The following is a 26737-nucleotide window of genomic DNA, read 5'->3' as shown; positions in this document are numbered from 1 at the left end:
TCCCTGAAAACGACACAACTATTGGTGGAATGGTTCCAAGAGTTGTGCCACCTGCAGTACTGTCTCCCTTTGAGTTCCTCCGGCTTGGGTATTCTGTGAGGCGTTTCTATTGCCTTCTGCAGCAGCATTTCATCGAACAAAGCATCAACCTTGGTTAAATCAAAAGAGTAAACCTTGTTCTGCATTGGCTTGTTGGGAACGAATCCTCCCGTGAATGGTGGTGGCTTTTGGTCTTTAGGTGGCTTTGTAAGGGCTTTGCAACTAATAGGATGTTTTAGTTTTGCCATTTCTGGCCACCGAAACCTCCTTCTCTTCTGACTCTTCTGTGTCCTCCTGTGATTCCACCCCAATTAGGTGGACCGAAGAGGAAGGGGATTTGTAATAAGTGCCTTTAGAGGAGTTCCTTCTCTGTTGTTCCTCTCTGAGCAGCTCCTCGTATTTGGAAGCCTTATCAGCCAATTCTGCCAGGTCCCCGAACAATATCCCGTCGAACCTCTTTCTGAGAGAGATTTTAAGGGCAGCTTGGGCCATCTGGATGAAATGTCTCTCCTCCATGGGGATCCGGCACTTCATTTTAAGCTTTCTGAACCTGGTTATGAAGTCTTGGGCTGGTTCATCTTCGCTTTGTTTGAGGGAAGCCAGATCACTAATGGTGACTTCTGGCTGGATCCTGTAATAATAGTCATGGAAGACGTTTTCCATCTGTTCCCAAGTTTGCACCGAATTAGCTGGCAGGCTAGTATACCAGGTGAAAGCCTGTCCGGAGAGAGAATTGCCGAAGAGTCTTAGTTTCAACAAAGGGTTGTTCTCAATAGCTATGCATTGGACGGAGAACCTGCCTATATGTTCAACTGAGGAAGCGTGGGAATCTTCCCCGTTGAACAAGGTGAAGTTTGGTACTTTGAAGCCTGGAGGTAATGGTATTTGATCGATGCAGGCTGGATATGGGTTCCTGTATATAGGCCTTTCACCTCTTCTGGCCTCGGGTTCCATGATTTCCCTGATCATTCTTTGCAATGCCCCTATATCATTCAGAGCGTTGATGGGGGGAGGATTCTCTCCCTGTTCTGCCTGAATGTAATCGATTCTGGGCTCCATTCTGTATGGTCTGAGTGGAGGTTCTTCTCTGTGTCCTTCCTGCTCTTCGATATCTGGGTGATTTCTCCAGTTTGCCCCCGGTCTATTCTTGTCCTGGTTAGCAAAAAGGTTATTGCCCCCTCTGCCCCTTCTCCCTCTTGCGGGTGGAGGGAATGGATTAGGGACCATCCTTCTGGGTCTATATGGCAATACAGCTGGTGGTTCTGGCTGAAATGCCAAAGGTTGATCATGCTGGACCACCAAGGGTGGAATGGGCTGAGGTTCTGGCTGGTTCTGCTGAACCAATACAAGGTCATTTGGTTGGGCTGGGACCTCCTGCTCTTGATTAGGAAGGATTCCCTCTCTTGGACCAGCCTGGACTTCTCTGTGATCTGGTACTCCAGCTATCTGTGCAACTAAAGGATTTTCCTGGTATGGCCATGCCAATCCTGGTGGAGGACCATGAGGGAGATCCAGCTGCTGGACTACAGCATCGGGGTTTTGGACTCTGGCCATGGCGCTCTCTCGGTCTTTCCGGAACTGCCTGTTAACCTGCCATTGCATCATTGCTGTCATATTATTGAGAGTGTCTTGGCTCCTTTGGACCGTGACCTCTTGTCGGAGTATTGACTCCTGTATTTGATTCATCCTTCTGGAGTTAGTTCCAGAATGTCTACTTCCTGTGCTGCCGCGAGCTGATTGTCTGGCGTCGCTTTCTTCTGACCCGGAACCTTCCCTGCGAGCCATCTGGTTTGTCTCCATATCTAGTATGAATTTTGGCTAGAGCTTCCTGTATGTGTAAACCTGTGAACGGTTCTGCTGAAGTATGTATACCGAGATGTCCCACTGGGCGTGCCAAATTGTTCACCCGTTTTCGCGTTTAGCTCCTGTGATGGAAGGGCGAAGTTCCCCACTGGCTTGGAGACCAAGTACTGGTCAGGCAAGTCAGCTTTCTTTGGTGTGCGAGCGTGCCACTGCTAGCAACGTGAATTCTAGCAGACTTCTTTTTAGAATAGATAACTTGCGCCCCAAGTTACTTCTAAAAATCAAACGATTGTGAATTTGGGGGAGGAATATCTCCCAAGTAAGTTCTTTTCTTGCCTTAGGCTGGTAAGGACTTTCATAATTTATCTCAGTATATAAAGAAAACGGCTGTTCTGGCCAGAAGTGTTTGATAGAAGTGGACTGTTTTAGGCAGAACTGCCTTTTGCAAGATAATAAATACACATATTTAACTCTAGACAAGTTAAAGGACTGTCGGAACTTCGTTTCCGCTTGAATGGAAGACTCTGCTGTAGGCTGGACTGGACATATCTGGATTGGTCCGCACTGCTTTGTGACTTCAAATGCTAGGTTGACCTGCAAATCGATACCAAAGTTGGATTTTGGCAGAGCTTTACGTTTTCTTCACGCTTTGTGAGGCCTTTTGAATAGGCAGAACTGCAATTCCTCCTGCTTGAAAGGGACAGAAGTGGCTATTCTCGATGGTCTGATGAGCTAAGGATCGTACTACGAGAGTTGTTCTTGAATAAGACTCGTCCTGAGTTCTCTGGGGGCTCCGCGTCTGTGAAAACTCAAACTCTGCTTGTCTTGGCTTTTGCTGAACCAAATTTGTAACGAGGTGTCTCGTTCTAGAAGACTTGTCTTCTAAGTCTGAATTTTGGAATTCAAGTGAGCTCTTGGCTTTTTCTTGGTGTTGTGTTTTTGATTGATGAGTTGATTGTTTTTCTTCTTTCTTGCCTGCTTCTGTTTTTATAAGAGATCCTCTCCTGGAGGTGTTTTCTAAATTTTAAATGGGCGGCAAAAAGATCTCTTAGAAAAGATCTTTATCAACCGTGGCAGACAAGTTCTCAATAGTCTCCAGTGATCCCTTCCCTAGTTCCCTGGGTGACTGCTTTTTGTTTCAACCAACGCCAACGCTTGTGTGTGCTTTTTATGGCGGTTTGGTTTTCTTCTGTACTCTCTGAATAATTCCTTATTTCCTGTTATAATTGAGAAGGCATGGCCTGTGAATCCTTTTGAAAAGATGGACTATTGTCTTCGGGGCAAAACAAATCTCTGAAAATAGGTGGGCTTCTTGATTTCCTGTCGGTAGTTCCCCGGAGACGTCTCTTCCCATAAAAACTCTAGTTGAAAATGTTGACCCTCTCAATAGCTGAGGTAGCCACGTGGGAGATATATTTGTTTAGTTTCTTGGGCTTGAATCCAAACAGTTTCTGTGGGCTGATCTTTTAAAGCCCAAATGTCGGTTTCTTTCTTTTGGGCTTTCTTGGGCTGGGAACTTTTGTTTTTGATATAAAAGCGTAAAAGCCCAAGCCATCTGGATCCTAATTTTACTGTCCCCAAGCTTTTGGGCCGAGTGGGAAATTTCATTATGGGTTTTATTTTTTTTCTGATTTTGGCGCGTCAATTTTAGGCCCAAACAGAGAAGAAATTGTATGAAGATTTAGTGTGGAAAGTAAATAAAATGGTTAGGTATTTATAGGGAAAAAATACAGAATTTTTTGGTATTTTTTAAAAAAAATTTCAAATTTTTTTTGAATTTTTTTAGCCAAAAAAACAAAGACCGTCGGATTTCTAGAAAAAAACCCATCGGAGAAGCCCGGTTGCGACACGTGTCAAATGGCCGTTGGAGTCTGTCAGGGCTGACGTCAGCGCGCGGAAGTCAAATTTTTTTACTGTTGGCGCATGTAATTCACGCGACAACGGTAAAAAAAATTTGAATTTCCGTGCGCTTATGTCACCGCCCTCGGGCTGAAGCCCATGCGAGAATTGCCTTTGGGCTTGCCCAGGTTGGTGGGTCCCACTGATTGCACTGGCTCAATCTTGCGCGCTGGAGGGTGTTGGGCTTGCAAGGGCAGCCTTTTGCCCGGTTTTGTGTAGAGCGGTGGAGTTGCTCTTAGAAATCACTTTCTCACTCTTCAATTTAATTTTCACTATGAAAGATCTAACATTGTGAGGCATTATCGAAGAGTGTGTTACTACATTATTGAAGATCTAACTTGACACGTATAGCTCAAGTGGTTAAGAGTAGTTACAACATAGTTCCTTCATAAACTTTTCATGTGATTTGACTGCTTGAATGTGAAAGAAAAATTTCATATTACCAAGAATTCTGTTTACACTCGGTGTTTCAATGGGTTTCTATTTTTATTCTCACCATTCTCTAGACACTCAACTCTTCCCAAAAATACAATTTCTCTACTTCATCAAAATATTTTTCTTTGGACATCTATCTCCATCATTGATTGATTTCATTTTCTTTGTCACCAACCCTGAACCCAGCTCTACTCCTCTCCTCACTTCTCCTCATTTAATATACAATGATTGCATACATGTAAAGGAGGGATGAGATGAGAGAATGATGAAAAATAAATTGATGGAGAACCAAAGAGTGAGAGGAAAACTGAAGAAATGAAAACGTTTAGACTTTCAGATCCAAAAGAGTTTTGGAATTTCATTATTTTATATAATTATTTTCTGGTTTACGTTGTATATATAAAAGTCTGTTAAAAATAAGAAGAATGCAAGATATCTTCCCATTTGTGCCTTATTTTTCCACCTTCTTCATTCTCAGCTTACACTATGGCTTAATGAACAAAATTTTGTACATTCTTGGTCACCCTTCAAAGTTCATCACAACAAAAGGGTTATTTTAGGCCTAAGGTAACATACCAAGAACATACCCTTGGGGCCCTAGTCATTAACAATCAAGTGAAGTGCTCTGTTCAACATTGTCCCAAAGGGTATCTGCTAAAACTAGTGGACATTACTTTCCCAACCAATTTGGACTCTAATAAGCCACTATCAAGCTGCAAACAAGTTTATGAAAACCAGGTTCATCTGGGTCTGGCCTATCAAGTTTTTTTGCTTGTTTTTGGTTACAAGCGATATTGAGAGGAGGGAATCACATCTAGGACCTCAAGTGTAAGGATAGATACTCTTAACCACTTGAGCTACAAGCTCTTGCTAGCCTATCAAGTTTAAGCAAATGGTCAATGCACGTATTTGTGTTTGCCTACCAAGTTTTCATTATGGCTCTACAAATGTTTGTAATATCCAAGAGAAAGCAGTGATTGGCCTGCAGGCCTTGATGGAATTGCATAAGATGGAGCCTTTATGGTACACAACACTATATATGTGCAAGTAATGGGCAAGAACTTGAACATTTCTACAAATTGAAAAGAGAAAATGCTTGTGATTGCTTTTCCAGGAAGACCTTCAATCTTGTACTCTACACACAAGATTTAGCACACATTTTATACATAAACTTTGGTACAAGGCATTTTGCAGCTCACAAGTAAGCTTAATACAATCTTAAAATCCACAAAATAGAGCATTGCAAGCCTGACCAAATACAAAAAGTCTGTTTACAAGAAGGCATCTTCTACCATGTGCCCAGAACAAGATGTTGAATTATGAAAGGAAAGAATTGGCCACTCTGCTCCCTGTATATAATCATTGAAGAAAATTGGCATGTCACAAGGCAATACTAATTGAAAACATGAAGAGGTATCACAAGGTGATGCACTTGGAAACTACATCAAAGGAGGGAGTATGTGCAAGTAAATTCTGTCCAATTGGCTACACTAGCTTTCTTACTGAAACTCATTCAAGGAGGGAGTATGTGCAAGTATATTCTGTCCAATTGGTTCATACTTTCCTTTTTCTCTTTAATTTGGAGTAGAAGCATTTAGGGATAGCGTGGCCAGAAGGGATAGCGTATCTCAAACTTTCTTCTTTTCCTGAGAGAAAGTAAATGTTGATAAGTGGCTTTATGTCTAAGACCTATTTTATATCCCCTGAGCTATTGGCTCAATTTTTATCAAGAAAGTTACCTTCAGATTGACTAATTAGTAAGAGTATCCACTTTGTCTTCTCAACATCAGGAAGAGATTTCAGTAGAGAGAATTCTTTTGGGTTACCATTCAATATTATGCGTACAGCTTTAAAAACTTGCAATCTACTGAGGTTAGGTATCTTTGAAACCACTCCAAGGACCTCCTATCCTTTGAGTTGTAGTTTCATTTGACTTGCCAAAAACTCCTGCAGTAATTTTGACACCTCACCAGCTGCATGTTCCAATGGATCTTTTTTCACTTTCTCATTTGGATGCGAGTCAGAAGTTGAAGTTAACGGATTTATACAAGCATGCGAGTTAGGAATCAAATTGCTGTTATTTTCTTCTTCAGCCTCCATTATTTCTTCAGCACAAGCACAGAGAGAAAGTAAATATCAAAGAGAGCAAAAACAGCACAAGAGAAAAGATTCGTTTTTCTTATATTGTTTACACACAAAGATATTAAACTGACAGAGTATTTGGTAACAAGCAGAGAGAAAGCAATCATCTGATTCTAATCTATCTGAATTCTGAAGTATAACAGCATTGACTAAACCAGCAAAGGTGTGAAATGCATCGTGACTATTACAACCTTAAAGAGACAAAATGTGATGAAGTTCATACCTCATTGTCACATGAAGTATCTGAGTCGTTCATTTTATTATCAATGTACAAATTACAGGGATGTGGGAACATTGTAAAATTTTCCAAAAATAATAAGACCTCTCCATCACTTTATACGTTTTCAAGAACAGAGGCAACGAAGACAGGAAAATGTGAAAATATTAGCCATTATCACATTAGTAGACTACTTCATGGTTTATCCTTCACACCAAACCTTAAAAGAATGCAGATGTGATTTCAAACAGAGAGCTTATCTTCTAAAGGTTTCCACTTACCATGCAAACAATATATACACAATTGAAGGACATAAGTACTAATCACAGAAACGTGCCATGTTTGATGCCTAATTGCTTACTATAAGTTCAACTCTGTTACTAACTATGATGCTACCAACGAAAACCCCCGGAAATTTTTACCACCTGCACTTAAAAACAATAAGGGCCTATGCATTTTACAGTAATAAGCTGAATGTCCAAGTGTAATCTAAGGAAAATTACATTTGTTGTTGTTAACGTCTGTCTATTAACATTTGACTGACCTGCAGATGGCTGTTTCGAAGAAGGTGGGATGAGCGAGTGGGTGGAAACGGGGTGCACATCACCCCTGTGCTCAGCAACGCCATTGGTAAGTATGGCCATACTGGGCGTGTGGCTCACCACCGCTTGAGGTTGCTTGACTGCCGGAGAAGATGGAGTAAAGCTATAGCCAAAAATATCCACGTTGTCCAAAGGCGACCAAGGAGAATAAAGCTTATCCGTAGGCTCAACTGGCACGTGAGAAGCCATGGCGAAGCGTGTGATCAAGGAAGTAAAAGGCAGGGAGTCGGGCATGGAAGTTGGGAATGCAGCACGACAGATGGCACGAAAAATGTAGGTGGCCAGATCAATAGGTACATTGTTCCCAATGGCATAAAGAAGGCGAGCTCTATCAGGGCTAAGCAAAGAAGGGATAACGTGACAAGGAGGATCGATATTATATCTCACTATGCTGTTAAGCACTTTGTACAAATCACTCAGTCGATTTTCACGCAAAACCCTGACCCTCTTGTTCCAACCCAAAGTAGATTTCACCACCTTCAAGTCAAGATTATCAACAACAAGCCCAGGAAAACCAGGTGATTTTTCATTTGGGTTTGGCCTAGTAAGTTTAAGCAACTGGGCAATGCCAGAAACAGAGAAATTTAACACCTTACCTCGCAAATACACATCAAATGAGTCAGGGTATTCTCGACCGCTAGAGAAATGCAGAGTCTCATCCCACAAACAAGAACCAAAAGGGCCCAACCCAGGTGGAGTTTTCTGCTCGGCGGAGAAAGGAGGAATGTTTGCGTAGAATTCTTGGACAATCTGGATATTAGCAGGCTCTGAAGGACCCATTGCCAAAAGCCAACCTCTTGATTTGAAGATTCTGGGAAGCCCAAGATCCTCGAAGTCACTCAATTTGACCTCCCGCTCAACTGTCACAGCTTGAACACTGAAGATTTTCTTCTAGCGGTTCATTGCTTCCGAAGTCTTGAACTTACTTTCATCAATATCGTCATCAACATAAGCTCGCTCTCTACCCATCAAATCAATAATATCCAATTACAACGAAGTAGTAGTTTTAGAAGATTCGAGCTAAAAATGGTTGTGGTTGGATTGAAGGAGGAGGATGACGAGCAAATGACGTTTGAGTTGAGAGAAAATGGAAATTCCGAAAATGAAAAATATATACCGGTATTCTTCTAGAGGAGTGAGGGGGGGAAAGTGGGAGGAGATGGGAGGAAACTTTTTCATAAACGCGCCACTTTAATTTTACGTTCGGAAAGTTGATTTTAAAATCTCTACTGTTTTGCCCACTTGGCCTGGAAAATCAGTCCCCTATCCTGGACAAAATGCATGATAAAGAAGAGCATTAAAATCAGATCGCTTTTTTTTTTTTCTTCTTTTTTGTTGGGTTTGAAAAGGGAGTTCATTGAGTTGGGATTAATGGATGAGAAGACGTGGGGCCCTTGTCGTCAAGACACATAACGAGCTGGGATGAAAGGATCGTAAGAATCCAACGGCTTCCTTCAAACTACTGTTTCGTTTTCTTTTCCAATTTTAATTTCTATCGTTATATATAACGGCTAAGATTTAATTTGAGCAAATCCAACTGTACCCAAAAAAAAAAAAATTCCAATGTCTCAAAATCAAATCCAATGGCCAAAATAGTATTATTAAATAATCAAAATAAAATCAAACACCAAAACTCACTCCAAACGCGATAATAATCCACCAAAATTATTTTTTGTTCATCACTTTGTTAATTTTGGTAGTTCTCCTTTCATTCTTGTTGAAGAGAAAACCCCAATTAAGTGTGAAATTACATTATGTTTTGGAATTTAAATTTTTTTAAGGTTAAAAATAATTAGAAAATTAAATCACGAAAGTTTAAACAAAAATATTGTCAAGAAAACTTAATGGCAAAAAAAATTAGGAATTAACCATTTTAAACAATTTAATAAAGTTGCGTTTGAGTCTGTATGCTTGGAGGAAAAAAAACGATTTAAGTTCGAGCAATATATGAATAGTTGTATTTTAGAGTTTTGTTCAGTGTGTTTCATGGTGAGCGATATTCTTGAAAAACTCATTGAGAAAGTAAATATCAAAGAGAGCAAAAACAGTACAAGTGAAAAGATTCATTTTTCTTATCTATCTGAATTCTGAAGTATAACAGCATTGACTAAACCAACAAAGGTGTGAAATGCATCATGACTATTATAACCAGAAAGATATAAATTGAATATTTTCCTGTGTGATTATTAACTCCTTATCTGATAATTGCAAGATACTTGAAGAGTTTAGTCACTATAACATTTCAATACAATGTGGTGTGTATACGATTTTACGCATAACAATATCTCAATGAAAGGGAGTATTTTATTATTATCTATATCCATATATACAAAGCAAAAGGTAGAGAATGATAAAATATTTAAAATACCAGAAAATGTCATTGATTAATGCAAACATTAAGAATTGAAATTATTAATAAAATGAGAATAATATGGTAAATTCACACTTTTTCATATTAAAAAAATTAAAATTAAAAGAAAAATCAGATAATGGATCATATTTTTATAGAACACAACTACTCATTATCTTTTTTAATTCCAAAATAAATTCAAATTTTTTTTAAAAGAGCCTCTAACAGATGCAGAAGCGCGCGGAGAGAGGCTAGTGAATATTTAAATTAAAAATAACCTAACAGAAAGTAGTAAAAAAAATACTATAGATCAACTCATGTGCCAATATCCTATTAGCTGTTAAAAAATAAAAATTAAAGTAGGCCTAGAACGATTATAAAAATAAAAAAACTAGATTATTGTTTGTATTAAAAAAAAAAAAAAAAATCTCCACTAACTATATTTTCCAAAATTTTCCTCATCTTTTTATTTCATACCTAATATTCTTCTATTTACTAAAGTTTCTCTGTAATTTATTAAATTTTTACTTATAATTTTTTTGCCTTTGGAAAGATAAATGATATTATTATTATATTTAGTTTCTCTAGTTTCACAGGTCCAAATTAAGGAGTATCGATACGCCCCGTGCACTCCAACTCAAGTTCTCAACCCTAATCGCTAAAATCCCTCCTCTCAGTTGAGATTATTTTTGAAACAGAAACGCTCCAGCCGTCAGCGACGAACAATCCGCCCATCTCAACCGTCAACTCCTCTATTTTTCGACGCCGTCTTCCCGCCATATACATATTGCTCATCTCTCCTCTCTCTCGACAGCGACAACGGTTGATGCGCAACCATCTTCGATCTCATCTCATCCCAAGTATGATGTCTTACTGCAATATATTCTAATCTTGGACCCCATCCCATCACATATTTAAGATCCACCCTTTAGCAACGATCAGTTTCCTTGATTTTGTTTCATATTTCTTTTTTATTCTCTTCCGTTTCTTATTTCCTGGGTTCTACAGGGTTTTAGTTGAATTTGTTTTGGCATTCCAAGTTTACTTTATTATTAGTTGAATTAACTCTCCAGATCCTCCTGGTATGCAATTTTAGATTTAAATTTTGTTTTTTGCTGGGTGAGTTTGAAGTTGTAGAAATTGTTTCTTTTTTTGTGATAAATTTATCATTCATGAATTTTGAACTTTATGCTACTGATTAAAAGTATATAGCAATGATCTTCTCATAAATTTTGAAATTTCCGTTGATATGAATTTTTTGTCTTGAATATGAATAGGGCCTGTGCAAGTTAATATTATACGGTTTATGCATCTTCTCATAAATTTTGAAATTTCTATTGATATGATTTTTTTTTTTTGTATTGAATATGAATAGGACCTCTGCAAGTTCATAATGGCTGCCACTGACGATGGTTTGAAGAAGCTCGAGTACCTTTCCTTGGTTTCCAAGGTCTGTTCAGAGCTCGAAACCCATATAGGGGTTGGGGACAAAGTTCTGGCGGAGTTCATCACTGAGTTGGGACGAAAGTGCGAGACGGTGGACGAGTTTGACACCAAATTAAAGAAAAACGGTGCCGAGATGCCCGATTACTTTGTCCGTACACTCCTTACTATCATTCACGCTATTCTTCCACCAAAGCCAAAGCCGGAGAAGGACTCGAAGAAAGAGAGCGCTTCTGATGGTAGGAAGACCAAGTTTAAGGCTTTGGCAGTCGCGGATAATAAAGATAGAGTCAAGGACATCGAGAAGGAAATTGAGATGGAGACCAAGGAAAAGCGAAACAGAAGAGAAGAACAAGATGAAGAGCGAGAAGAAGATAGGCGTAGAGGTAGTGATAGATATAGGGAAGGAGATAGAGATAGAGATCGAGACAGACACAAAGGAGGTAGAGATAGAGATGGGAGGGAGAGGCGAAGGGAAAGGTATGATAGAGATGAGAGGCGCAGAGATACACATTATAATGATGATGATGATGACAGGGGAAGGCATACAGATCGATACAATAAGCATAAGAGAGATAGGTATGAAGACGATGGAGATGTTAAGGAAGATGGTGATGATAGGAGAGGTAATAGGGATCGGCAGAACGGCCAGAACCATTCGGATGAGCCCGAATTGTATCAGGTTTATAAGGGCAGGGTTTCGAGAGTGATGGACACTGGTTGTTTTGTTCAGTTGAATGATTTAAGAGGGAAGGAGGGTCTGGTTCACGTTTCACAGATGGCAACTAGGCGAATTAGCAATGCTAAGGATGTGGTGAAGAGGGATCAGGAAGTTTATGTGAAGGTGATTTCAATTTCAGGTCAGAAGTTGAGCCTTTCGATGAGGGATGTTGATCAACATACAGGTAAGGATTTGCTCCCCTTGAAGAAGAGCTCAGAGGATGATGCTCTTAGGACGAACCCATCTTTTTCAAAGGATGGACCTGTGACTAGGACTGGTCTTTCTGGGATTAGGATTGTGGAAGAGGATGATGTTGGCCCATCACGCCGGCCATTGAAGAGAATGAGCTCGCCAGAGAAGTGGGAAGCCAAACAGTTGATTGCCTCAGGTGTTTTGGGTGTTACAGAGTATCCTATGTATGATGAGGAAACCGATGGGATGCTTTATCAAGAAGAGGGAGCTGAGGAAGAGCTTGAGATTGAGCTCAATGAGGACGAGCCAGCCTTTTTAAATGGACAGAGCAGGTATTCTGTTGATATGTCACCTGTGAAAATCTTTAAGAATCCAGAAGGGTCACTGGGTCGTGCAGCTGCACTTCAGTCCGCACTCATTAAGGAGCGTAGAGAAGTGCGTGAGCAGCAGCAAAGAACCATGTTGGATTCTATCCCAAAGGATCTCAATCGTCCCTGGGAAGATCCAATGCCAGAGACTGGTGAGAGGCATCTTGCACAAGAACTTAGAGGTGTTGGTTTGTCAGCATATGATATGCCTGAGTGGAAGAAGGATGCTTTTGGGAAAACTATCAGTTTTGGGCAGAGGTCAAAACTCTCAATCCAGGAACAGAGGCAGAGCTTGCCTATCTACAAGCTGAAGAAAGAATTGATTGCAGCGGTGCATGAGAACCAAGTGCTTGTCGTCATTGGTGAGACTGGTTCGGGTAAGACAACACAGGTAACGCAGTATCTTGCAGAAGCGGGTTACACGACAATGGGTAAGATTGGTTGTACACAGCCACGTAGGGTGGCTGCTATGTCTGTGGCCAAGAGGGTTGCTGAAGAGTTTGGTTGTCGTTTAGGAGAGGAAGTCGGCTATGCAATTCGTTTTGAGGATTGCACTGGTCCAGACACTGTCATCAAGTACATGACTGATGGTATGCTTCTTAGGGAGATTTTGATTGATGAGAACCTTTCTCAGTATTCTGTGGTCATGCTTGATGAAGCTCATGAGAGGACAATCCACACAGATGTTCTTTTTGGACTACTGAAGAAGCTTGTGAAGCGGAGACCGGACCTTCGTTTGATTGTCACATCTGCTACCTTGGATGCGGAGAAGTTTTCCGGTTATTTCTTTAACTGTAACATCTTCACTATCCCTGGGAGAACTTTTCCTGTAGAGATACTCTACACTAAACAGCCGGAAAGTGACTACCTTGATGCATCTCTAATAACTGTTCTACAAATACACTTGACAGAACCTGAAGGTGACATTCTTCTTTTCTTGACTGGACAAGAAGAGATTGATTTTGCATGCCAGTCTCTCTATGAGAGGATGAAAGGTCTTGGTAAAAATGTCCCTGAGTTGATTATCCTACCAGTGTATAGTGCCCTTCCTAGTGAAATGCAGTCAAGGATATTTGATCCTGCCCCACCAGGTAAGAGGAAAGTAGTTGTGGCTACTAATATTGCTGAGGCATCACTGACCATTGATGGGATATTTTATGTCATTGATCCTGGTTTTGCAAAGCAAAATGTTTATAACCCAAAGCAGGGGCTAGATTCACTGGTCATAACTCCAATTTCCCAAGCATCAGCTAAGCAACGAGCTGGGCGTGCTGGGCGTACAGGCCCTGGGAAATGTTACCGCCTCTACACTGAGAGTGCATACCGCAATGAGATGTCCCCTACTTCAATTCCAGAAATCCAGAGGATAAATCTTGGGACTACTACACTTACGATGAAAGCTATGGGGATAAATGATCTCTTGTCTTTTGATTTTATGGATCCTCCTTCACCCCAAGCACTCATTTCTGCCATGGAACAATTGTACAGTTTAGGAGCACTGGATGAGGAGGGGCTGCTCACCAAATTGGGTAGGAAAATGGCTGAGTTTCCTCTGGATCCACCCTTGTCTAAGATGCTATTGGCCAGTGTGGACCTTGGATGCAGTGATGAGATCTTGACCATCATTGCAATGATTCAGACTGGCAATATTTTTTACAGACCTAGGGAAAAACAAGCCCAGGCAGATCAGAAGAGAGCCAAGTTTTTCCAGCCAGAGGGAGATCATCTGACTTTACTTGCAGTCTATGAGGCATGGAAAGCTAAGAATTTTTCAGGGCCATGGTGTTTTGAGAATTTTGTTCAGTCTCGATCCTTGAGGAGGGCACAGGATGTCAGAAAACAGCTTCTCAGCATCATGGACAAGTATGTTCTTCTAATTTATCTTGATGTGTATTCGTGGTTGTATGGATCTTTTTTTCTGGTTTCACGTGTGCATGAATGGTTCTAAAAGATGTAGATTAAAGTTCTAGGTTTGCTCATGTTTGGCACATTGTATTTTTGCAGTAGTTGTGAATTAGGCATGCATTTTGCTGTCTGTACTTGACGGAAATGCTCAAATGTTGTTCAGGCCTAGTTTGTGTTTTAAAATCTAGATATATGGTACCTGAGCAGCGAATAGGTCATTACGAATTGTCATGTTGATGTTACCTCATACACTGTTTTCAGAGCATTATTGGCAGAAGTGCTTTTTTCCACCATTTTTTCAGTGGTTAAGTATAGTATCTTTATAAATTATAACTACGCTTTTGTGTATAGCTAAATTGCCATTATATGCTCTTCAAATGTGCTCTCTTGTGCGGACATGTTAGTTATTTTGATACTGGAATTGTTTTTCTTGGTCAAGTGTTGTTTTGTACAAAATATTGCAAAACTGTTTTATAAGTTGATATGGAAATTCAGATGGCATATTACACATCCTACCATCGCCATTAACAGATTTCTTTGATTGACATAGCATTGTCATGTAAGCTCTAGGATAGATTATTATAAAGATTGTCATGCCAATGTCTCTACTAGCACCCCTTGCTTTAGTTTATAACAGTGATCAACGATTTCTGAGTTGAGTATTCTGATTTGAAGATGAAATTGCATTCTGACTATAGATTGTGAATTTCAGGTATAAACTAGATGTTGTCAGTGCTGGAAAGAATTTTACAAAGATCAGGAAGGCAATTACGGCAGGGTTTTTCTTCCACGGTGCTAGAAAGGACCCGCAGGAGGGTTATAGAACCCTAGTGGAGAACCAACCAGTTTATATACACCCAAGCAGCGCCCTCTTCCAGAGACAACCAGATTGGGTGATCTACCATGAGCTGGTTATGACCACAAAGGAGTACATGCGCGAGGTGACGGTCGTCGACCCCAAATGGCTTGTGGAACTGGCACCCAGGTTCTTCAAAGTGGCAGATCCCACCAAGATGAGCAAGCGCAAGCGTCAAGAACGTATTGAACCGCTATATGATAGATACCATGAACCTAACTCTTGGCGTCTTAGTAAGCGACGTGCTTGATATGTGTGTCATCTGCTGCTTTTGGTTTTTCTGTATGGATTCAATGTGAATATCTTGTAATTACTTGAGCTAATTTTTGACATTAAGTGCACAAAATTTGTGTGGCTTCATTACTTTTTAACATCCTCGTGAAATTCCTTCAACGTCGCAATAAGGGCGTCATCAATTGCTTATTTTCGTTACTGCAAGCAAGCTGGGGGTAGAATCTGTTGTGTAATTTAAAAGCCATTTTATTTCTTGATTTCTACTTTAGGAGATATTAGCTGTTCTGTTCTCTGGACAATGAATTGTTAGGAAATGAAACAATCATAGTGTATTCTTGAATGTATTAAGGCATTCAATATTTGATGTATTTTAGCACTCAAATATGTATGACCTCTGATCCTAGCTTGTTAGCATGGCCTGAGTTGTCTGCCTGGTCTTGCCTGGAGAAAGCCTGGGAGTCGCCTAGGGGGGCGGAGGTAAACTGAGACTGAAGATCCTGGCTCGAGCTCAGGTTACCAACCAAGCAATCTGAGGGGTTGTGGAAATCTGCATTCTTTATTGTAGAAAACAGAAGGGTCAATAACAGTGCTAACACCACTACCAACAGCAACGTTTGGACAACCATAAATCCCACTTTGATTGTTGCTCTCATCTGAGAAATCTCTTAGACTGCTTGAGTTAGAAATACAATTAAGGCTACCTGGATCTCGATGGGATGAAGTGAGCTGATCCACGTGGGGTAAGAGCCTACAATTATTCAGGCTATTATCCCACATTTCCTGACCAATTGAAGTTGGGGAGGAATTATTTGCTTCAGTTAAAACAGCTGAAGAATCTTGCAAATCAAACACAAAGGCCCCAGTGATCTAAGTGTCCCAGCAAAGGGTTGACAAGACTGGAAAAATATGCATTCATCATTGTCTAGGAATGGAAGCGAACCATTTGTGCTATTGAAATCTAAATGAGGCATATCAGTTTGTTGGGAGTGGTAGAGTAATGATTCCAAAGGCGGCTGCATAGGCCGTGGGCTAGTTTGTAGTTGCGCCGCACTTTGGCTTTGGCTTAGTTAATTATAATAACACTATAGCTGGAACTAATACATTAATCGGAGTGAGCTTTGATTAAAATGGATCTGTTTATTTATCTCAACAAACAAACAAACAAACAAACAAAAAAAAAAAAAAACAGTAATTGGAGAACTCCAAATTAATTGTTATGACAAGTAATTAACACTAATTTAACTCATATTTATTCCTACTAAGCACTCCAAATTAACTTGTAAACTCTTCTCTAGATGCATATGCATGCGCATGCGCGCGTACTAGCAATCTTCAACACACGAACTGGAAGGAGGTATTCAGCTACAGCTACTTTTCTCCTAATTTAGATGCTGCAGCTAAATATCAAAGTAAATAAATTAACACCCGTCAGTTTGGAGAAAAGAAAAAATGCAATAAGAAAGTAATTATAAAACAAAATTAATGATGAGAGAGAAAGAGTACCGTCGCGAGCTTATCTATTAAGCATATGCTGACTTCAGTTGCCGCTTGATCAAAGCTATCCTCACATAAATCCAATCATTTAAATTATTCAAGAACTTGAAGTATACGTATCTCCATGACCTGTTGAATATCAAAGTGCCGCAAACTCCCCAAAATCCAGCAGCAAACCCAATCCCCATACTCATGTAAAATCCCAGTGTTATAAACTCATCCTTATCCTCTTCATTGCTCAAGTCAGTTGGCTCATTTTGATTAGCACACATCTTTTTAAGTGGAGGTCCACATAGTAGAGGATTTTCAGCATAATCAAGGGGATCAAAGCTTTGGAGCTGAGTGCCTATGGGTATTTCGCCAGACAGGTTGTTATATGACAGGTCTAAGAAACTAAGACGATCTATCCGAGCAAGGCTTGTTGGAATTCTTCCATCTATCTGGTTTCTTGATAAATCAAGCGAATCCAATGACTCCAAGTTTCCGATCTCTGGAGTTATTTGACCTGTTAACTGGTTTCTCGAAAGGTTTAAAGAAATCAACCCAACAAGATGAGTAATTTCACTTGGAATCTCCCCTGTTAATCTATTACTTGAGAGATCAATTCTCTTCACAAGGCCCAAAATTCTTTTGTATGTCTGCATTCTTCCTTTCCAAATGAAGCTTGCATCATCGTCATAATTAGTAGGAGCAATTGACTCATTACCCATAATTCCGCCATAAAGATGTGTGCTGGATAGACTTGGATTTCCTTTTTGAGCTAGAGTAGTCAAATTGTTGAGGCATTTGGGTATGCTTCCAGAGATGTTGTTCATAGAGAAATCCATAATTTTAATGTGTGTCAGATGACATAATTGCGAGGGCATGCTTCCATTGAAGTGATTAGTGGAAAGCATCAGGATAACCAAATTCTTGAAGCTCACACCCAACCATGTAGGTATTGGTCCTGATAATTTATTATCTCCCAGATCAATAACTTCTAAACTTGTGCAGTTCTTCAACGATGAAGGCAATTCTCCAACAAATCGGTTGCTTCTTAATTTCAAAGTTTGCATTTGAAATAAAGAGCCTATTGTCATGGGAATTTTTCCAGAAAAAGCGTTGTTACTCAAATCAAGCATGACTAGAGTCTCCAAATGGCTCCAGCAATCTGGAAGTTCTCCAGCAAAATTGTTGCTTGAAAGATTAAGATATGTTAAACTCTTATCTGCACTTGCACATAGGAAAGAAAGCGACCCTGAAATGCTATTATTAGAGAGATCCAGATAATAGACTTGTGACAGAGTGGAGGGAATTGGACCTTCTATTTGGTTCGAACTCAAATCTAGTCGTCGTTGATTTTCAAACTCCACTGTAACGTCTGCGTTACGAAAATTACTCAAAAACCAACTTGGAATGATATCAGAAATTCCAGCATTTGAAATATCAAGCTCGAAATAATCATTTTGAGTTTGAAGCCATTTTGGAAAAAGAGGACCGACATTGCAGGACGCCAAATTTATGCCCCACAATTGGAAGGGAGGAACCCAATCAGAATGGAAATTTAAAACTAGTGAGTTATAGGATAAATCCAAAAGTCTTAATTTGGAGAGTTTTGAGAAATGAGTTTCTGAAACCACCCCTTCCAAAGAGTTTATGCTGAAATTGATGTTGCCCAGTTGCGACATTTGCCCAATACTTTCAGGTATTTTTCCGCTTAATTGATTGGCATTAAGATACAAGACTTCCAAAGATGAGAAGCTTGTAAGATTGTTTAATGACCCCACAAGAACATTCTCAGAGAGGTCCAGATACCCTAATGAGTTTTGAGCACATCTAGGCAATAGTTGAGATAATTGTCCACTCATATGATTTCTTTGAAGCCACAATCTTCGCAAATTACACAGCCTTGCAAACGAATTTGGATTCGCTCCTACAATCTGGTTACCAGAGAGATCCAGATCCACAAGAGAGCTCATGTTTCCAATGAAATCGGGAATGAAACCAGCTAGATTATTGTAGGAGAGGTCAAGACTAACAAGGCTTGTACTGTAGTTGGACAACCAAAGAAATATTGAAGAAGTGAGATGGTTGTCAGAGAGACGAACATACACAAGAGATGTAGAAGAATTTGTTTTGTAAAGAGTAGTGGAAAGAATTGGGGGAAGACTACAGTTCACCAAGGTCAACTCTACTAGTTTAGGGAGCTTATTAAGTACGGCTTTTGGCCAATCGAAAACAGTACTGAGATTGTTTTGGCTTAGGTCCAAATACGTTAAAGAAGAAAGAGCAGGGAGCCAATTGAGATTTTCTGCTCGAAACTGATTATAGCTGAGGTCGAGATGTTGCAATTGCGTGAGGTTTCCAAACGAACTTGGAATTTGACCAACCAAATTACAGGAATGGAGACTGAGGTATGTTAGATTGGTTAGAGAACCAATGAAATCTGGAATTTGGCTCCCATTGAAATCAATGGCTGAAAGGTCCAAATACGTTAAAGAAGAAAGGGCAGGGAGCCAATTGAGATTTTTTGGTTGAAGCTGATCATTACCGCTGAGGTCGAGATATTGCAATTGCGTGAGGTTTCCAAACGAACTTGGAATTTGACCAACCAAATTACAGGAAGAGAGTCTGAGGTTTCTTAGATTGGTTAGAGAACCAACGACATCAGGAATTTGGCTCTCATTGAAATCAATGGATGCAAGGCCCAAATCCATTAAAGAAGAAAGAGCAAGGAGCCAATTGAGATTTTCTGCTTGAAGCAGATTATAGCTGAGGTCGAGATGTTGCAATTGCGTGAGGTTTCCAAACGAACTTGGAATTTGACCAACCAAATTACAGGAATGGAGACTGAGGTATGTTAGATTGGTTAGAGAACCAATGAAATCTGGAATTTGGCTCCCATTGAAATCAATGGCTGAAAGGCCCAAATCCGTTAAAGAAGAAAGAGCAGCGAGCCAATTGAGATTTTCTGATTGAAGCTGATAATTATAGCTGAGGTCGAGATATTGCAATTGCGTGAGGTTTCCAAACGAACTTGGAATTTGACCAACCAAATTACAGGAATGTAGACTGAGGTTTCTTAGATTGGTTAGAGAACCAATGAAATCAGGAATTTGGCTCTCATTGAAATCAATGGCTGCAAGGTGCAAATATTGTAAATGCTGCAACTCAATCAGTTTAGGACTAATCATCTTACCTTGGAAAGAATATTCGAAAGCAGGTTGAAACATCTCATCAAGGAAAGAATATCCAAGATCAAGTTGAATCACATGGCCAGTTTGGTTGCTACAACAGACTCCTTCCCATCTGCAACAATCTTGTTTTTCGGCTTCTGAACCCCAAGTTGAGAGATGATTGAACTCATCCACCTCACTGTCATCCACCAGGCCACGTTTGAATGCAAGTAGTGCTTGCCTTTCCCTCTCTATGCACCTCACTGTCACTTTAGCATCTCTGAGGCTGTGGCTGTGGTTGTGGCTGTGGCCAACCTCTCCTCTTACTTTTTGTAGGAAAAGGATCGATAATGCAAGAAAGAGTTTCAAGCACCTTCCGTCGCCCTTCATGTTAATTGATCGATAATGCAAAAACACTGCAAGTGTATATTGATATATGCTAGCTTGCATCAGATATATATAGGAAAAAAAGGAAGAAAGCCACACATTCATACAAGACAAAATCATATAAAGGAGTAAATTATCTGCTATATACAATGCATAATTAATGTTATGGAAATCACACGTCAATCATAATAAGACTAAAGAAAATTGAATGTCAAGGTGCTAAAGAAAATTCCTAATACTTTAGATTCGAATCTCTTTATTATGGAGGTAATTAAATTAAGTACTTTAGATTCCAAATTAATTATGACGCATGAGTTAAAAAGTAAGATGCAGGAATACAAGTACTATTTTTTAATTTGATAAAATAAAAGTACTATTTTTAAAATTTTGGTTAATTTTTTAATATAAAAAGAATTGTGTACATTCGATGACATAGCATACTGTTTTGCTGTTTAGCGACATAGCTCAATGATGCTCTCATACCATGCCATGTGAACAACCACCCCGTATATGTAGATTCAATTTCAAATACATTTGAATTTATCATTCAGAAAGGAAAAACATTTCTTGTAACAAGAATAACACTATTTTGCTATCTCCACAATAATGCTTGAAAAAATTATCCTTGGTGGTTTGAAACATTTACTAGTATACCTTGTGATTAGTGTAGCAAACAAGTTTAAGGGGAAATGTCTCAAGATGGAGTAACATTTTTTTAGGGTTAAATAAATTTTCTTTAGATGCAAAGGAAATTACTATGCCAATCAATGCGGGATCTATGGAAACACATATTTCACCGGTCAATAAAAAAATAACACGTGAGAAAGAGGTATTCCTTAAATCAACTAATTATCCTAATTAAATCCTATTTAGTATTGGTCCATCTTAGTAATTTGCAACGTTGGGCAAGGAGCTTGATGTGGACCTATCTTCAAGTAGACTTTGAAGTCTTTGTATGCAAACTCATGATGACTCACTCACACAAAAAGATTGTAAAGTCTTTTCAATTTTCTGGTTCCACAAAAAGACTATTAAGTCTACATACTTGAGTGGAAACTAGACTTTTAAGTCTTCGCACATTCACATTTAACTCAAACGTCAACAAATGGTAATTCCTTTTTTTCCTTTTGCTTTTTTAGTTGCTCAATTATATTATTTTACCATTTTTATGTTTTTTCTTTGAAGGGAGTTCTTAGATATAGGTTCAATTTCACTTATGTCATCAGAACTGGACTATACCAAATTTTCGAAAAAAAAGAAGAAAAAAAATGTACAAGGTACAACCAACTCTTATTCATGTTACTATGTGGAAAAAGATAATTGAAGAAAAATTTGTCAGTGGTCCAAGTAAACAAGTAATAAATCAATGAATATTGGGGAAATTAATGGATGAGATCGCGAAGACTTGTGACTTTGACTTGATACGGTGATTTGCCTTTCAACGCAACGATTGACTTAGACTTAATATGGTGATTTGTCTTCCAACGCGTGCCCCAACTGACTAAATTGTTAAAGGCCAGAGGCCTAGTTTGTAAACTGCTTAAAGGTTAACTTGTGCATGCTATCAGTTTTGCATGCTACTAGTTGTGGATGTTAATTATATTTTTAACAGGTTAAAAAAATTTGGGGAAAGTCCAATTTACAGGGGAGACTCTGCCGAAATTTTAGCAAAAAGTCTCGTACCTTTTTTCCTTAATTTGGAAAAGAGGCTATAGTTTTGGTAAGTGGGCATGACATTGGAGGGATGTACAAGTTTTTCACAGGATTCGTCTCAGGTTCCGAGAAATCGGGACGAGTCCTGTCATATTGAGCATTGGTCCGTCTTAGTAATTTGTAACTTTGGGTAGGGAGCTTGCTATGGACAGCTATCTTCAAGTAGACATTGAAGTCTTCGTATGCAAACTCATGATGACTGACGAACACAAAGACTGTTAAGCCTTTTCAATTTTTTGGTTCCACAAAGAGTGTAAACTAGACTTTTAAGTCGTTGCACATCCACATTTAACTCAAACGTCAACAAATGGTTATTCCTTTTTTTTTTTTTTTTTGGCTTTTTTAATTGCTCAATTACTTTATTTTACCATTTTTATGTTTTTTTTCTTTCTTTGAAAAGCCAACTGGTCGTAGAAATAAGCTTAGGAATTTTTTTTTTTTTTCCACTCGCTAATTTCCCTAAACTTGGAAGGCCAATAAGTTGCTTGGGAATCTCTTTGGAAAGTGTGCCATTGTAGTGTTTTCAAATGAAAGATTGAAAAGTGAATATGGACATGGTTGAACAAAAGGAAGAGAGACTCATCACTTTAATTCAAGTCGCTATGTGGAAAATGATATTTGAAGAAACATTTGTTAGTGGTCCAAGTAAACAAGTAGTAAATTAATGAACATTGGAGAAATTAATGGATGAGATTGAAGACTTGTGACATAGACTGCATATGGTGATTTGCCTTCCAATGCGTGCTCCAACTGACTTGCAGGTATTGACTTGACTTGACTTAGTAAGGTGCCTTCCAATGTCCACTCAACCATTGGCTTTGCATCCCTCTCCCTGGGCAAAAGTTACAAATATCTTCTTGCAAATGTGGGGTTGACTAAAGTGAAACATATGGAAATATCTCTGCCCAACCCAATATTAATATAATACCTATATATTTATTGATACTAATAAATGAAAATTGGGTTTTAATTCAACAACTATAATACGAGAGCTTTTCAAAACACTTTGGTTATTGCCCAAGTCTATTTTGAAATGCCCCTATAATTTAGGTTAATATTACATAGGGTCTCATAATTACACACTAACTATATTTATTTTTGAATATCTAATCATAGAGTTTCAGAGCAGCTTCCTTCATTTTGCATCACTTTAAGTGTATATTGATATATGCTAGCTTGCATCAGATATATATAGGAAAAAAGGAAGAAAGATTTTACAAAGAAAAACACGGTTTAGCTAAAACAGTGCCACACATTCATGGCGCATTGATGCACTGTAGAATTTTCAGAGTCTTTTAAGTCTCCACAGCTACATGTAACTCACACGTCAAGTAGGTGTTGGCTGTCCGATTAGACTAGGTAGAAATGATGAGGAGTTTGCAGAGAAAGATCTACTAAGATTTCTTTTGCTGGAAAAAGGAGGATGATAGATGTAGTGTTCATACTACTATTTTTTAATTTCAATAAAATAAAAGTACTATTTTTAAAATTTTGGTTAATTTTTTTATATAAAAAGAATTGTGTACATTGGGTGACATAGCATACTGTTTTGCTGTATAGTGACATAGCTCAATGATGCTCTCATACCATGCCACCATGTGAACAACCACCCCGTATATGTAGATTTAATTTCAAATACATTTGAATGTATCATTCAAAAAGGAAAAACATTTCTTGTAACAGGAATAACACTATTTTGCTATCTCCACAATAATGCTTGAAAAAATTATCCTAGGTGGTTTGAAACATTTACTAGTATACCTTGTGATTAGTGTGGCAAAGAAGGTTAAGGGGAAACGTCTCAAGATGGAGTAACATTTTTTTTAGGGTTAAATAAATTTTCTTTAGATGCAAAGGAAATTACTAAGACAATCAATGCGGGATCTATGAAAACACATATTGCACCGGTCAATAAAAAAATAACACGTGAAAAAGAGGTATTCCTTAAATCAACTAATTATCCTAATTAAATTCTATTTAGCATTGAGCCATCTTAGTAATTTGTAACGTTAGGCAAGGAGCTTGTTGTGGACCTATCTTCAAGTAGACTTTGAAGTCTTCGTATGCAAACTCATGATGATTGACTCACATAAAAAGATTGTAAAGTCTTTTCAATTTTCTGGTTCCACAAAAAGACTATTAAGTCTACATACTTGAGTGGAAACTAGACTTTTAAGTCTTCGCACATTCACATTTAACTCAAACGTCAACAAATGGTAATTCCTTTTTTTCCTTTTGCTTTTTTAATTGCTCAATTACATTATTTTGCCATTTTTATGTTTTTTCTTTGAAAGGAGCTCTTAGATATAGGTTCAATTTCACTTATGTCATCAGAACTAGACTATACCAAATTTTCAAAAAAGAAGGAGAAAAAAAATGTACAAGGTACAACCAACTCTTATTCATGTTACTATGTGGAAAAAGATAACGGAAGAAAAAATTGTCAGTGGTCCAAGTAAATAAGTAATAAATCAATGAATATTGGGGAAATTAATGGATGAGATCGTGAAGACTTGTGACTTCGACTTGATATGGTGATTTGCCTTTCAATGCAACTATTGACTTAGACTTAATATGGTGATTTGTCTTCCAACGCGTGCCCCAACTGACTGAATTGTTAAAGGCTAGAGGCCTAGTTTGTAAACTGCTGAAAGGTTAACTTGTGCATGCTATCAATTGTGCATGCTACTAGTTGTGAATGTTAATTATATTTTTAATAGGTTAAAAAAAATTGCGGAAAGTCCAATTTACAACGGAGACTCTGTCAAAATTTTGGCAAAAAATCTCGTACTTTTTTTTTTAATTTGGAAAAGAGGCTATAGTTTTGGTAAGTGGGCATGACATTGGAGGGATGTACGAGTTTTTCCCAGGATTCGTCTCTGGTTCCGAGAAATTCGGAGCAAGTCCTGTCATATTGAGCATTGGTCCGTCTTAGTAATTTGTAACTTTGGGTAGGAAGCTTGCAGTGGACAGCTGTCTTCAAGTAGACATTGAAGTCTTCGTATGCAAACTCATGATGACTGACGCACACAAAGACTGATAAGCCTTTTCAATTTTTTGGTTCCACAAAGAGTGTAAACTAGACTTTTAAGTCGTTGCACATCCACATTTAACTCAAACGTCAACAAACGATAATTCATTTTTTTTTAATTGCTCAATTACTTTATTTTACCATTTTTATGTTTTTTCTTTCTTTGAAAAGCCAACTGGTCATAGAAACAAAGCTTCGGAAATTTTTTTTCCACTCGCTAATTTCCCCAAACTCGGAAGGCCAATAAGCTGCTTGGGAATCTCTTTGGAAAGTGTGCCATTGTAGTGTTTTCAAATGAAAGATTGAAAAGTGAATATGGACATGGGTGAACAAAAGGAAGAGAGACTCATCACTTTAATTCAAGTCTCTATGTGGAAAAAGATATTTGAAGAAAAATTTGTCAGTAGTCCACGTAAACAAGTAGTAAATTAATGAACATTGGAGAAATTAATAGATGAGATGGAAGACTTGTGACATAGACTGTATATGGTGATTTGTCATCCAACACATGCTCCAACTGACTTGCAGGTATTGACTTGACTTGACTTGGTAAGGTGCCTTCCAGTGCCCACTCAACCATTGGCTTTGCATCCGTCCCCCTGGGCACAAGTTACAAACATCTTCTTGCAAATGTGGGGTTGACTTAAGTAAAACATATAAAAATATTTCTGCCCAACCCAATATTAATATAATACCTATATATTTATTGATAATAATAAATGAAAATTGGGTTTTAATTCAACAACTATAATACCAGAGCTTTTCAAAACACTTTGGTTATTGACCAAGTCTATTTTGAAATGCCCCTATAATTTAGGTTAATATTATATAGGGTCTTATAATTACACACTAACTATATATATAGGAAAAAAGGAAGAAAGCTTTTACAAAGAAAAACACGGTTTAGCAAAAACAGTGCCACACGTTCATATAAGACAAAACCATATAAAGGAGTAAGACCATAATTAATGTTATGGAAAACACACGTCAATCACAATGAGACTAGAATGTCAATTTCACTTATGTCGGCTTGATGCACCTAGAGCACTGTAGAATTTTCAAAGACTTTTAAGTCTCCACAGCCACAAGTCAAGTAGGTGTTGACTGTCCGATTAGACTAGTTAGAAATGATGAAGAGTTTGCAGAGAAAGATCTACTAAGATTTCTTTTGTTGGAAAAAGGAGGATGATAGATGTAGTGTTCATACTACTATTTTTTAATTTCAATAAAATAAAAATACTATTTCTTAAATTTTGGTTAATTTTTCAATATAAAAAGAATTGTGTATGCTCGGTGACACAACATACTGTTTTGCTGAATAGTGACATAGCTCAATGATGCTCTCATACCATGTCATGTGGACAACCACCCTGTATATGTAGGTTCAATTTCAAATACATATGAATGTATCATTCAAAAGCAAAAACATTTTTTGTAATGGGAATAGCATTATATTGCTATCTCTACAATAATACTTGAAAAAATTATAAATATTTACCTATTCTTAGCACTAAAATTATAAATAAAATCCACACAAGTTAATTTTTGTAAATAAACTCAAAAAATGACAGTCGGATCTATTTAATTTAATTTTGATTATTAAATTACTTTGATACCCTATTGAGTGTTTTAGGCTTTTTTATGAGGTTTTTGGGTTGAATTTGTTTTAAGAAATCAATGACAGTTTTGTACTTTAAAAGAAGTTAAAAGCCTTTTTGTTATGTTGTAAATGGATTTTGGGTGTGTTCTAA

At 38.3% G+C, this 26737-nt stretch overlaps 3 protein-coding genes across 6 annotated transcripts; 1 reads left to right on the top strand and 2 right to left on the bottom strand.

The window, feature by feature from the left end:
* Positions 1 to 5782: 5782 nt before the first annotated feature.
* Positions 5783 to 8353, bottom strand: LOC117619637. Of its 2 annotated transcripts, XR_004584596.1 has the most exons (3): positions 7080 to 8353; positions 5916 to 6281; positions 5783 to 5822 (listed from the first exon to the last, which is right to left on the bottom strand). XR_004584596.1 is itself a non-coding variant. In XM_034349636.1 (2 exons), exons 1-2 carry the CDS (start codon positions 7915 to 7917, stop codon positions 6082 to 6084), a joined length of 1038 nt encoding a protein of 345 aa, XP_034205527.1. In that variant the 5' UTR covers positions 7918 to 7988; the 3' UTR covers positions 5915 to 6081. The 2 variants fall into 2 exon arrangements, 1 of the variants encoding a protein (XP_034205527.1); XM_034349636.1 differs by lacking the exon at positions 5783 to 5822 and having other exon boundaries at positions 5915 to 6281; positions 7080 to 7988.
* Positions 8354 to 10076: 1723 nt separating this feature from the next.
* On the top strand, positions 10077 to 15546 carry LOC117617769 (probable pre-mRNA-splicing factor ATP-dependent RNA helicase DEAH5). 2 transcript variants are annotated; one of them, XM_034347296.1, is made up of 3 exons: positions 10077 to 10347; positions 10863 to 14074; positions 14829 to 15546. In XM_034347296.1, exons 2-3 carry the CDS (start codon positions 10881 to 10883, stop codon positions 15220 to 15222), a joined length of 3588 nt encoding a protein of 1195 aa, XP_034203187.1. In that variant the 5' UTR covers positions 10077 to 10347; positions 10863 to 10880; the 3' UTR covers positions 15223 to 15546. The 2 variants fall into 2 exon arrangements, with proteins under 2 accessions (XP_034203187.1, XP_034203188.1); XM_034347297.1 differs by lacking the exon at positions 10077 to 10347 and adding an exon at positions 10515 to 10569.
* A 924-nt stretch (positions 15547 to 16470) lies between these two features.
* Positions 16471 to 19575, bottom strand: LOC117619402 (receptor-like protein EIX2). 2 transcript variants are annotated; one of them, XM_034349347.1, is made up of 2 exons: positions 16710 to 19575; positions 16471 to 16603 (listed from the first exon to the last, which is right to left on the bottom strand). In XM_034349347.1, exon 1 carries the CDS (start codon positions 19394 to 19396, stop codon positions 16727 to 16729), a length of 2670 nt encoding a protein of 889 aa, XP_034205238.1. In that variant the 5' UTR covers positions 19397 to 19575; the 3' UTR covers positions 16471 to 16603; positions 16710 to 16726. The 2 variants fall into 2 exon arrangements, with proteins under 2 accessions (XP_034205238.1, XP_034205239.1); XM_034349348.1 differs by having other exon boundaries at positions 16471 to 16597.
* Positions 19576 to 26737: the final 7162 nt, after the last annotated feature.

The sequence above is a fragment of the Prunus dulcis genome, chromosome 2 (genome assembly GCF_902201215.1).
Source record: "Prunus dulcis chromosome 2, ALMONDv2, whole genome shotgun sequence".
Classification (NCBI taxonomy): domain Eukaryota; kingdom Viridiplantae; phylum Streptophyta; class Magnoliopsida; order Rosales; family Rosaceae; genus Prunus; species Prunus dulcis.
Note: the sequence above shows the minus strand (reverse complement) of the source record. Positions and strands in the feature narration are given on the sequence as shown.